Genomic DNA, 12,614 nt, shown 5'->3' with positions numbered 1-12,614 from the left:
GCCAGCAATGACAGATGCTAGCCCGGAGCCCTTAACCCCTAACCCCCACGCATGCCCCTATTTTTGGGGGGCAAAAGAATGAGCAGGACGAGTCGGATGATTCAGACGCGCAGCTCGCGAGCTCTAATCTCCACGCTCGATGTCCATATAAAGGCTAACATCACTTAGATCACCCTGGGGGGGAATCAAATTTTAATTTTTTTTTTGCCTTTTAAAACGGATCAAAAGTTACCTTTGCCAAATTCTCCTGAGCCGCAACGCAGCCGCACGCATATCAGCATTTAACACGGCATCTTTGGTGGGTGGGGGGGAAATATCTATATTTTTACATTTTGTAAGCGTGGCTTCTTTGCCCAGAGAGGGCAGCTGCCATTTATAAAAGAAGGCATAAAATTTCAATCATGTGTACTCGTCTGTCCGTGTGAGCGCACGGCTCAAGCCTGCAGTCCACGGGTGATGAAATCTTATCAGGTCAGCTGTAATCGAGAGTTATTAATATTATGCAGCCAACCACCACGGCTTGATAGAGCTTGTGCCTGCCGGGGCTGGAGCGCCGCTCGAGGAGCTTTTTCCAACTGCAGAAAAAACAAACGATTCGGTTTAGGAAGTTCTGTTTCTCACCGATCTGATGCCTTAGAGAAAGCCGGTGATATTTTGTGTAAATAACAAGCTGACATATTTTTAATTAAAGTAAAAAAAAAAAAAAAAACCTAAGGTATTTTTGAGAACAGTGAATGTCTGCGAATCTGTGAATAATGAATGAGTCAGGGTGAATAAAAAAAAAAAATCAGTTTTAATTTTTTTTAAAGGCGTAGACTCACTTTACCCCTTGTGAAGAAGTAATTTGCTCCCTAGAGTCCTGACCGGTGGCACACTCAGGCCTCATGGGCCACCTGACCTGTTGAGTCAAGAAATCACGTAAACAGAGCCTGCATGATGACGGGAAGTAGGCCAATAAGGCAGAACATTATGCCTCGATGTAAGGATATTAAAAAGCAGACAGGAAGGACTCATTTACCTCTACGCTGCAAAGACAAAACTAAAAATAAGTCGAATTTTCTTAACATGAGTGTATTTGTCCTTGGTTTGAGCATGCAAATAAGATGTTTTGCCAATGGAATAAGATTTTTGCTCTTAAAATGGGAACAACTCATCTCCGTCATCTTATTTCAAGTGCAGGAAATCTAATTATCTTATTTTAGGGATCAAAATACTCATTCCATTGGCAGATCATCTTATTTACCTGCTCAAATCAAGGACAAAAACAGTAAGTTCAAGAAAATGTGACTTATTTTTAGTTCCATTTTTGTAGTGTATCGGCTTGTGATGGGTCACAGAGCCCTTTTAAGGCTTCACGTCTTCTCTAAACCAAAGATTTCTCAACACAAATGGGGAAATTATGCAACAGTGGCGACCCCTTCTCAGAGTAGCCGGCCTACCAAAGTGACCCTGACAGCATGAAAGCACTGCAGGCCTGACATTAAGCTCAGTACTCATGGTTCATGAAGGGTGGTAGTACTGGTTATTAGGTTTACTTTTCCCCCCACAGGGTTTGGACGGTGTTATTTCCCTCAACAAATGAGTTCATCGTTTGGAAACGGCCTGGATTTTTGTGTTTACTCGGGTTATCCTTGTCCCGCGTTTGATAACCTGGAACATTAAAGTGTGGAAAGATCTGTAAGGGAGCAAATGCACCCTTACTTCCTGTCTCTGTTTCTCCTTTTTAATGAACTGTTAAACGGGGAAACCTTCTCGTCGATGCCAGGGAGAATCACTGAAGATCAAACAAGATTAAAAAGTGCTTAAAGCAGTGTTGGGAAATGATTCACCGCTTGGCTTACCTGCAAGGTTACCTAATATAGTTTTTTTTTTTTTTTTGTTTGTTTTTTTTTTACCTGCCAATTTATATGCCACTTCAATGCTTCCCATGAACCTCTCCATGCAAATTTCAACACACAACGAAGCAAGACGGCGCGACACGTGATGCGAGCCTCAGTTTACTTAATCGCCAGATTTGCCTGCTCGACCGGGAGCTTAAAGGCTGCGGTCGCCTTATGGGTATCATGCTCTCTGCAAAACGCCTACGCCGTTTTGTCTCCATGGATCGCCTTAATCCGTCTGCACAAAAGCCTGTGATCTCAGGTGTTGGGTCCGTGGAGGCATGTGACTAAACGCGTTCGCTGATCGCCCTTATTCTGCAGGTTTCGTCAGCTCCAGCTGGGCGCCGGCAGCCGGGCGGCGGAGCTGTCCAGCCAGGCCAAGCTGCACTCCTTCGAAGCCGAGCGAGCTCTCCTGCTCAAGGAAGAGACGGCGAAGGCGCTGGCTCAGTGCCAGGTGGAGTGCGAGAAACAGCAGAAGAAGCTGGAGGTACTTGGATACACAAAGGAAAAGGAAAACCTTTGTGATTTTCCTTATTGTATTATTAAAACTCAGTTTTTGCCACACACACAAAAAAAAAGGGGGGAGTGCGTGCCTCGCTTTGGTTTGGCATCACGCGCGGGCTTCGTAGTCAGAGGCGTGCACTGATCTCTTAACCCCACAGCATCATGAGGTGTAAGCGGGCAAGCCTGCAGCACTGTTCATTCACCGAAACTTTCACGACCAAGTTGTGAAATAATGTTTTGGCTCGGTTTATTGCACACGTCTCCATTATTTAACAGCAACAGGGTCATATTAAATCAGCCCTTTGGGGGGTTTTTCGGGAACAGTCTGTGACAGAATAAAATCCCGGCCACTAGCACAGACACGGCATTTTCAGCCTGCTACAAACCCAAACTGCTGCAAAAATCCAACGTTTTAAGGCCAGTCTCCCTGGCTCTTCTGGATTTGTGGCTGAGGCCCCATTTTTCTCATTTGAGCAGCGGTTTCTGCTCTTTGATAACACGTCGACATCCCCCCCCCCGCTCCCAGCCACAGGCATTTAGCGTATTATAATAAAGACTTTGTTGGGATTGATCTCATTTTCCCACTAATATATGCATTGTTTTCAGAAAAGTGTAGCCAAATTTGACATGCAAATATATTGCATCGATGCTAAAGATGGTGTTTACTTTTAAAGTAAAGAGAAAAATCCGATTTTTAATTTAGCACAAATGCAACAACACTGATTGCTCTAGGTGTCCTAACATGACATCTGTGTGTGAGCTGATTCATAAAGCCCAGTTACCACATCTGCCATGTGTGAAAAGAGCTAAAACGTCTCAGTATTTCAAATAGGAGAGTGAATTTTATTAACAATATATAGGTCAAGTTGAAGGAAGAATCAATTTTATTGTCATATATGCTTTCTGGTAGCTGTATGAAGAAGATCTTACAGCGACGTTATAGTCAGGTTTACTTCACTTCGTTCATCGGTGCCAGTCCTAGCTCCAGTACACCTGAACCAAATGGCTGGATTAGCTCCTCGGCATGCCCGCCGTTTCTGCAGTGGCCTGGAAATGAGAGGTACTGGTGTGCTGAGCCGGGGAAAGATCAAGATCATGTAGGACAGCAGCCCTTCAGGACTGATTCGGACACCTTCTGTCAGTGGTTATATCTGATAGGGCTTACTACCTAAAAGACTATTGGGTTGATTGTTTCGTTCTTATCTTCTCATCTAGACATCTGGAAACTGTAGATAAAAAAAAAGCTGGAATAAATTCTCCTCTGTGTCCTTTTCCCCCCTCGCAGCTGCTCACTCAGGAGTTTTACCGGCTCCAGACGTCCTGTGAGAAGCGGGTGGCGGAGCTTCAAGCCCAGAACGCAGAGCAGGAGTCCCGACTGGAGACGTATGAAAAGCTCGAGCAGGAGCTGGACCAGGTCACCATGCAGGCGGCTGAAAGTAAGATCGCCGCTCTGCTGCTCTTAACCGTGCGCGTGTTAAAAATGTTCACATTCATACAAGTTGAAGTTCGCTGTATTTGTGGGGCACAAGGAGGGAAGATCATCGCCATTAATTACTATTTAAGTAGTAAATGAATTCCTGGTGTCCTGTTAACATTTACAAAGACCCGCTGAGGAGTTTAGGGCCGGTGAGATCAATGAAACGTTTGTCATGACAGTGCTTGGGGTAGTCTGACAGCGTATTTCCATCGTGTGTTACCAGTTGAGAACGAGGAGGAGGCCGAGAGGGTTCTCTTCTCATATGGATACGGTGCAAATGTTCCCACAACGGCCAAAAGAAGGCTGAAGCAAAGGTAAAGCACAACACTCATAAAATCATTGGCTTCTGTTGTCACCGCATGATAAAATCTTCTAAATGTTTGTGTTTATGACCAGACTCCTTTGTCATTGTGCACCATGTGCCCTCTGGGCTTTAGCACCATTAATGTGACTTACATCAGATGGAGTTAGATGGCAACCTCCTCAATAATGTGGGCATTATTGTTTGTAAAACTCACAGGAGAACTTTGAAGCATCCCTTAAAAAGCAAAATTCAATCACAGTCACCGTCTTCTGGGAACTTTTGGCTTGTCTTCATTTCAAGCTCACCTCCAAACCTTCCCTTGACTGTTCGAGTTCCAGGCGGTGCTCTTGAAAATCCTGAAGCTGTGATGGTCCTTAAACGTGCAAAGAAACACAAACGTGATCTTTCTGGGGTTGTGTTTGTGTTCTGGTGTCGTGCAGCGTTCATCTGGCCCGCAGGGTTCTGCAGCTCGAGAGGCAGAACACGTCGCTGAGGAGGGAGCTGGACAGACAGCAGTCGCAGACGGGACAGCTGTCTCAGGAGGTACTCACCTGGGGACCGTCTTTAATGCAATGGATTTAATGGGTTATCAATGCGTTTATCAAATAAAGTCAAGCACATACATGCTAACACTTGTTTTCCCTCCACCACAACGCTCCCAGAGTAGTGCAGACTCTGGTTGCGTCACAGCTTCTATCAAAGCCAACTTGAGTTATTACAGGGAGCCCACCAAAGAGTCAGAGTCAAACCCTGTTGGCATCATTCCTTTCAGTCGCAATTTACATCTTGAAGTTTACATTCGGTTTGGTCCTTTGTTTTATCACAGCTAACATTCAGAGCTGTTGCCGAGGACATAAGAAGATATAAGAACAACATTAAATATGTTGGTTGTTTTTTTTTTTAGCCATTTTGCTGTAAGAAATGTTTATGTATATTAGGTGAAGAGGCGACGTCACACTGTGTGAGTGTGAGAGAGAGAGAGAGCAGTTGTTGTACAACAGAATTTGACTATGTTGAGACAAAGATAAACAATGAAATGTCTTTATTCGATTATTTCTTGGGCTATTATTTCTAAGACTTCCAAAAGGCTGCTAACATTTCTAAATCCTGCATGTTTTGTAACAGAGGTCAAACATTTAAAGGATGAAACAGAAGATTTGCTCCGTTCCACTGTGCCTTCGTGTCATCTGTTGAAAGTCTTGCTCTCTCTTGCTCTACCGCAGTCTGACAAAACTGCAGACATGTCCTAAAACACAGTTTCCTTTTAAACGGCTCCTTAAAACCTGTACTTCCTCTGGCTTCCTTCTTACACTGCAAAAACAGACTAAACTAAACTAAAAATAAGTTAAAATTTTCTTGAAATGAGTGTATTTGTACTTTATTTGAGTGGGTAAATAAGATAATCTGTCAATGGAATAAGATTTTGGCACTTAAAATAGGAAAAACTCATCTCCATCAACTTATTTCAAGTGAATTATATCTAATTATCTTATTTTAGGGGTAAAATTACTATTTCCATTGGCAGAAAATCTTATTTACCTGCTCAAATCAAGGACAAATACACTAATTTCAAGAGAATTTTACTTATTTTTAGTTTAGTTTAGTCTGTTTTTGCAGTGTAAACATCTCACTGATCCTAAAAGTAGAAGATTCAGCCTTATTTTCACTACTAAGAACTTCCAGATTAAAGAGAACAGTTGTTTTTGTCACTCATCGGTGCTGAGGTACGGTGCATTGCACGATCCGTCCGCTAAAGCTGTAAATCGGTCAATGAATCGGAAAGCTTCCATGCAAAACGGACTTTACAAGGGAGAAAACATTATGCCCAGCGGGATGTTAATTTGTTATCATGCTAATTTTTAACATCTCAACAATGTTGGGGGAAGAAAATAAAAATCACGCTGTAGCAGTTGATGCGAATAAATAAAATTCTTTATGCTCGGTGCCTAAATTTTATTGAACTCGACTTTGTCAGTGAAATATATACCAGAGGATTAACCCAGGAGCTTCTAAACGTGCCGTTTGCACTGATTTCACCCTGTTGGCTTTCTGTCACGCGTTGTTTGCAGTAATTAAAACTGACGAATCCCCTCAGCCGTCCAGCAATGTGTCACTTAAACAACAACGTGCGTGTTCACGCAGCAGAGCTGTGCAGAAGACGGCTGATGCGCCACTCAGGGGGTTTTGTTGCATCTTCAGGATGTTTGGACGCCTGGAATACAAAGAACACCACAGAGAGCTGTTTAACCAGTCTTGTTAATGCTCTAAGCACTTTTCCATTTTTCCTGGTGCTGTCACGCTAAATCGGCTGAGTGAATGAGAGATCATCAAGCCATGCAGCAGATCTTATTTCAGCCGGCGAGCCGCAGTTATGCGGAGGTTGCATCAGTCCGGTGTCACGTAAACCGGCAGAAACACCGGAGACACCTCTGGTATCGGAGGGGCGACCTGCAAGCGGCTTAAAAACTGCAAATCTGATCATTAATTCGTTTTTATTTTCATCTTTGTAAAGTTGAAACAGATAAGAAAAAAAAAACTTGCATAGCATATTTTCTTTTGACTGCTCTTACATAACACCAGATAACATCACTCACCTCAGGACTTACTTAAGTCTTCAGAGCCCTTTTTTTTTTCACTTGTAGACTGAAGCCAGGACACAGACAAGTTGTTCAAGAAGTAACAATAGACGCCACCAGAGTTTGTATGAGAAGCGCGCGATCTTAGCCTTGGTACCTGTCACATTTGTTGACACAATGGATGCAAAATGGAGTCAGAAACCCTGACAGCGTTGCTCATCCCTAACCAAACAACTCGCCACACCGAGCGTTGAGCTTCTGTTGTCTCTGGCACCCCGTGTGCGTTCATGTGCGCTCGACAATAAGACTTTCATTTCGGATCTGTGCGTTGGACTCGGCGCGGTCACGTGGACGCCACTTGTGCACCGGCGCCTTCAAACCCATCCGTCGAGGGCCGAAGCCACGAGCCGCCAACGTGCTCGCTTATTCAATCGGAGGAGAGCTTGTGCAAGCCGGAGCGGAGCGGCCGGGCAGATCCGAGGCTAGAAAGGCCCGGCTTTCAGCTGTCAGCTGAGATTGACTGGTACTCATCTGGAATACCTCGTGATTCATCAAGTATGAAAGGAAAGCTTGAAAAAAAATGGCGTTTCCTTTTCACTGGAAGGAGCCAGGCAGGGTGTTACCCTCTTAACCACCCACACAGATGCCCTGACTAACTCACTATTGTTCTCGGTCCCCCACCTACTTCTACTCACTACCGACCGGCAATAAAAGTGGCTTAATGTGTAACGCCGACTTTATCGGTTGATTTTTAAGAACGATAGTGACTAAGGGGTACCGCGGATGCCTGCAGTTTTACAGCTAACTGAGATATGCCTTTGAAGAAAACCCGTTTCTGTCACTCTAGGCCTCCCCCAATGACATGAAGGACGCGTTGTCCAGCAATTGCACTGCATTTTAATTTAATGGTATCAGATTTATGCATTTTTAAAGCTTTTAAATACTGTGAAAAACCAAGAGACCCACAAGTGGGTTTTCTGACACTTTCCAAATTCTACTTTCCGTCGGTCGGTCGCGTTAAGATCGCGATGAAACGCACGGACATTTCTGAATGTGAGGCAACAAAACGCAGACAAGAAGCGTAGCGCCATTATCGAACACTGTCACTATCAAAGTCAGATCCTTTTGAGAAGAAATGCAAGTCGCGGAGCGCTGCGTGGCGTGACTGTTGTGTGGTTTGTGTTCTGACCCCTAGCTGTCGGCAGCCAACCAGCTGTTGCAGCAGACTCAGCAGCCTTACGGCCTTTTGATCGAGACGGTGCGAGAAAGGGACGCCCAGCTCGGCGCGCTGAAGGGACACGTCTCCTCTCTTGAGGAAGAAGTCAGGTACGGCGCAGCGTCACGTTTCTCTTTCTAACCTGCTCTCCACCTGCCGCTGCTTTTCCCGTTTCCTGGGTATCAGTGCTGCATCTTTGCCTCCATCATCGTCATCGTCTGTCTCCCTCATTGTTTACGTCCATGACGGTTCCGCTGTCTCACACCAGCGCACATACACCTGCCTGACACCGAGCTATATTTCTGCCGTTACCCGCTGCATTTTAGCCTGACAAATATGCAGGCTGACAGACTGCAGGTTTCCTCTTGCTGCTCGCTGCCACCAAGCACTCACCTGGGGCAAGCAGGGAGAAGGAGGGGGGTTGGGGGGGTCTTTTTTTTTAAAATGCTGTCAAGCTTCTCTAGCCTCCTTGGATCTGTCAGGGAAACTGAAGTCTCCCCATGGCTGTGCAGGACTATCTGTTGCAAACAGAGACAGAACTCTCTGCAGACTGTCGTCTCTCTGATAAGTTTAACTCCTTTTTATTCCTGCGGATTCCTGAGCGAACGCCGATCGGGCTGCTGCTGCAAGATTGATTTGCTTTCAAAGTGCACCGCCACAAGTTCCAGCTTGTTTCACAGACCTAGATGGAACGTATCAGCAGTGCAGCAATAATGTTGGTTGTAATTTTAGAAAGCCGCGACTTGCGTGGCGATAATTGGCTGGTGATAAAGCAAACAAACACCTGCCTCTAATACCTGCCGGTGTATGTTCCAGTATTTGTTTTTCCTCCGGGCTAAAGCAGAGAAGTTAAATAATATTTGCATTCGGTTTGCTTTTTACGGGCATGTTAAGCCTAATCCCATCTGACACTGAAGCCGGCTAAGAGATGGTTGTATCAGAAGTAAAAACATCTGCTGCAAATGTAATCCTTTTTACGAGAGGTGCATTGATTATAAAGTAGTTATGAGAACACACGGCTTTGGCAGAACGTTGCGCCACACAACTCCAGAGATCCCTTTCTGCTAGCACGCCATTATTTCTCACAAGGCCTGATCTAGTTCTGTTTTCTGACCGCAGTTCTTTGAGGAAGGAGCGAAACGCTCTGCAGCAGGTGAAGAACGACATGGCAGCTGACCTGGAGCGACTCCTCAACAATAGAGAGGTAGATCCAGCGGTAATGATCATGTTGACATTTCAGTACGGTATGCTGCATGGGGTTGTTTCCCCTTTATTGCTTTAGGCGTTCTCCCAGCTCTTCTCTTCACCAACAAACACATACCTAAACATTCTGATGAGTTTAGACAAAGATAAGTGAGTCAAAAACACCTTTTTTTTTTTTTTTTATTCAGCGTTTTGAGCTGTGTTGTGTAAACACTCTATCCCTGTCGTGTGTGGAAAATGATGTTACGCACAGACAAAAACTACTTTGCTAGCTCAGTAAGATGTGCGAAAGGGTCTTCGTTTTTAAGGATCTACGGAGAATGTGTGTTTTTTTTTTTTTTTTTTTTTTTTTGGTTGCTTCCTTGTTTATTTTGTTTGTTTTGTAGGACCATTAAACACACGCACAGATCCGTGTCCGTCACATATCCAGCACCCGTCCGCTTCAGGTGTCGACTCCGGGGGAGTACACGCCGCCAGCCTACTTGCACACATAAACAATCCATCCTGTTATCCTCCCGCCGTTAAGCAGGGACGAACGACGGGGCGGGTCGCTGCATAAGTGTTGTCAATCTGTGCTCCTAACTGTGATGCTACATTCGTTCACAATTGCGTCATCCTGTTATAAGAAGCGACGGCGCACAATAATCATTTTCAGGCCATTTCTGTTAGATTATACCTAGGAACGTGCTGTAAATGCTACAGCTGCTTGGGGAGACATGCTGTTTATATTAGCACGCGTTGGTCAAGTCCCAATACACATAAATAGATTTTTTTTCCCTCCTGAACCACCAGCAAAGCATTCATCTCTTCCCCAATAATAATCAAAATTGCCACAAGTAGTGACAGAAAATACTAATCTGGGTTGTCCTTGCTGTTTCTCAGTGAGCTCAATCTTAGCACTGTCGTGGCTTATACATGTACCGCTGCACATTATTTTCATATGCTTCTGGTCTCTTGCTGAACAAATTATTGTGATATTGTCGCTGAAATAGTCCTCCTTGCTGTCTTTATGGCAGAAAGCCATTATGTTGGCGTGTTTACATCTGGGCCGTCTTCCCCCTCGCTTCACTGCCCCCCGTCAGCAGCCTGAGGGGACCGTTCGGTTATTTCCGTATCCGAGTCCTATTTCTGTTAATGTTTTTTTAAACGGCAGGAACAGTTCAACTAGTGTCAAAAATCTATTCTTGGGTCAGAAATGCACAATAGATTGATTCATAGTGGTGTGATAAGGCCATTAAACTGTGCAATCTATTAATTCTTGTTTTTAGTGCTTTTCTGCTTAGTTTAAACTTTCAGCACTCCAGAAGGGATTTATCGAGTCATCACCTAAATGTCAGCTAGATTTTCTGTGTTCACTTAAAAGTCACAAACGTAGGGATTTACGGCTGACAGTTGTACATATTTGTCTTATTGGCATAATTTGTATGTCGCTGATTTAAACAGGTTGTTTTCCTGCTAAAGAAATCAAATTTTCTGAGGGGATTTTAGGTTTGTGAAGGTAATTAGCCTGTCTTATGCTTTAAGGAAAATGTATGTGTAGGATTGTTGTGTCGTTGGGACTCCTAATTGTGTCCAAGTTTCAACTGTCTGACTCTTAGATTAAAGGACATTTATTAGGATGTTTGTTTTGACGTATTCTGTCTGTCAGTGTTGCGCTCAGAATTGTTGTCTTAGTGCCAAAGACAGTCCGACAGATTTACTTTCACAAGTGGAGCGTTATTGCTTTCGCTTTAGTGCTCCGCTTGATACGGATGCACAAAACTTTATTGGACGTTATTTTGGGTTTATATGAATTCAGTGGACACAGAAAGGGAAAGGTGAAAGAGAAATAAAGGAAGGGAGAAAGGGGAGGGAAAACGTTAAAAGGAAGAGAGGGTGACAAAAATAGAGTTGAGGAAAAAGATAATGCAAGATAACATCCTCAGAGGCTGGTTCTACACCTGCAGGAAGAGAATAGAAAGAACAACAAAACAAACATATCACAGGTACAAGCGGCCAACGCCTAAGATAACATCAAGGAACAATACACAGAATAATTTAATACAAGATTTATTTGGTGGCAGTGATAGCTAAATCCAGGGTTTATCTGTATAAAAGCGTCTGGATCCGAACACCTGTGGGTGTTTGTGAGAGTGGGCTTGTATATGGAAGATTTCTCTCTAGAAAAAAAAAAATTGTGGCTTTGAGCAGTCGAAGACCCATCCCCCCATGCAGTTGAAGCAGACACCAACCCCTGACAGAGCCAGGGGGTCCAGGCCCCCAAGCAGCCGCCATGAATGAGCCGGCACACACCCAAGCACCCAGCCCTAGACACCGAGAACCACTAACACACCGGCGGGCGGAGGCACCAGCCACCGGCGGGGAACCTGACAGCGGGGAGGGGCCCGACATCTCAGGTCTACAATTAGTGTAGACCTGAGATGTTCCAGGAGAGGAGGCAGCCAAAACCCAACCTGACAAAGAAACAAGCACACAGTCAACGGCACGCAGTCACATGTTCCCACCCTAATGCCCACACATGGAGACATTCATAACCACACACTCAATCTAATAACACACAATAACAACAAGAATAATAACAAGAATGGACGCTGTACACACACTAGCACTTCCCTCACATACTCTCAGGTCTGGGAACCAATACTCCAGAAGGGGCAACCAGCCCCTGGACCCAGGTGATCTGATCCCCTTCACCAAGGGGAAGGAGAGCAGACCACCTAAGCTACAAGCCGAGACCAGGGCAAGCCCGGCCCATAACCCCCCCCCCCCCCCCTCCCCACCCCCATCCATCCATCCAGAGACAAGGCCAACACAATTCGAACAAGCCAGCTAACCAGAGCATCCCCAGGATAAAATACTCCCCCCCCCACCCTCCTTAACAACAAAGCTTGCGCACCCCATGAGAGGGGGCCAGAACCCACCGAGAACCCGAGACCACTCCACCCCAAAACAACTCCAGTCAGCCTGCCCGCCCAAACCAAGGGCCCCCTTGAATTTGCCTCCAAATAAAACTAGTATCAAGAATCGTTGTGAACTGTAACCGGAACTGGAACCAGACCCTGAACCATCCGAGACCGCCCACCTTCCCCCACCCCAGAAGAAAAGATACAACTACCCCAACATTCAGACAACCCCCCACCTCCCAGCAGCATCAGAATGCTCTCCCTGAAGGTGAGAACACCTGTAGTGAGATGTTTAAAACAATCTCTCCACCAGCTTAAATGGCCCCAAGGTCCACCAATGCATCAAAGGCCCCCCTGGTAGGGCCGGGCACAGGAGCACGTATTGACCCGAAACCCCAGCGACATACCCCCGAGGACCCCAGTCCAAGGCGGCACACTCCAGGTACCCTGAGCCCACCCTAGACCCACCCATGAGAAGCACAGCTACCAGGCCAGTAGGATGTTCAGGAGTGACCTACAGCCTATTATAAACTGGAAATACCGGAGTCACA

The 12,614-nt window shown here is 45.3% G+C and overlaps 1 protein-coding gene across 1 annotated transcript in view; it reads left to right on the top strand.

The window, feature by feature from the left end:
- Positions 1-12,614, top strand: part of pibf1 (progesterone immunomodulatory binding factor 1) — a 30,531-nt gene that overhangs the window by 13,345 nt on the left and 4,572 nt on the right. The window contains exons 11-16 of the mRNA XM_036126528.1: positions 2,202-2,367; positions 3,670-3,820; positions 4,085-4,175; positions 4,606-4,708; positions 7,937-8,067; positions 9,077-9,161. Of these exons, the coding sequence (XP_035982421.1) occupies positions 2,202-2,367; positions 3,670-3,820; positions 4,085-4,175; positions 4,606-4,708; positions 7,937-8,067; positions 9,077-9,161 (727 nt within the window). The remainder of the gene's footprint in view (positions 1-2,201; positions 2,368-3,669; positions 3,821-4,084; positions 4,176-4,605; positions 4,709-7,936; positions 8,068-9,076; positions 9,162-12,614) is intronic.

This window comes from Fundulus heteroclitus, chromosome 22 (genome assembly GCF_011125445.2).
Source record: "Fundulus heteroclitus isolate FHET01 chromosome 22, MU-UCD_Fhet_4.1, whole genome shotgun sequence".
In the NCBI taxonomy this organism is placed as follows: Eukaryota; Metazoa; Chordata; class Actinopteri; order Cyprinodontiformes; family Fundulidae; genus Fundulus; species Fundulus heteroclitus.
The sequence above is the reverse complement of the archived record's forward strand: the minus strand, read 5'-3'. Positions and strand labels throughout refer to the sequence as shown.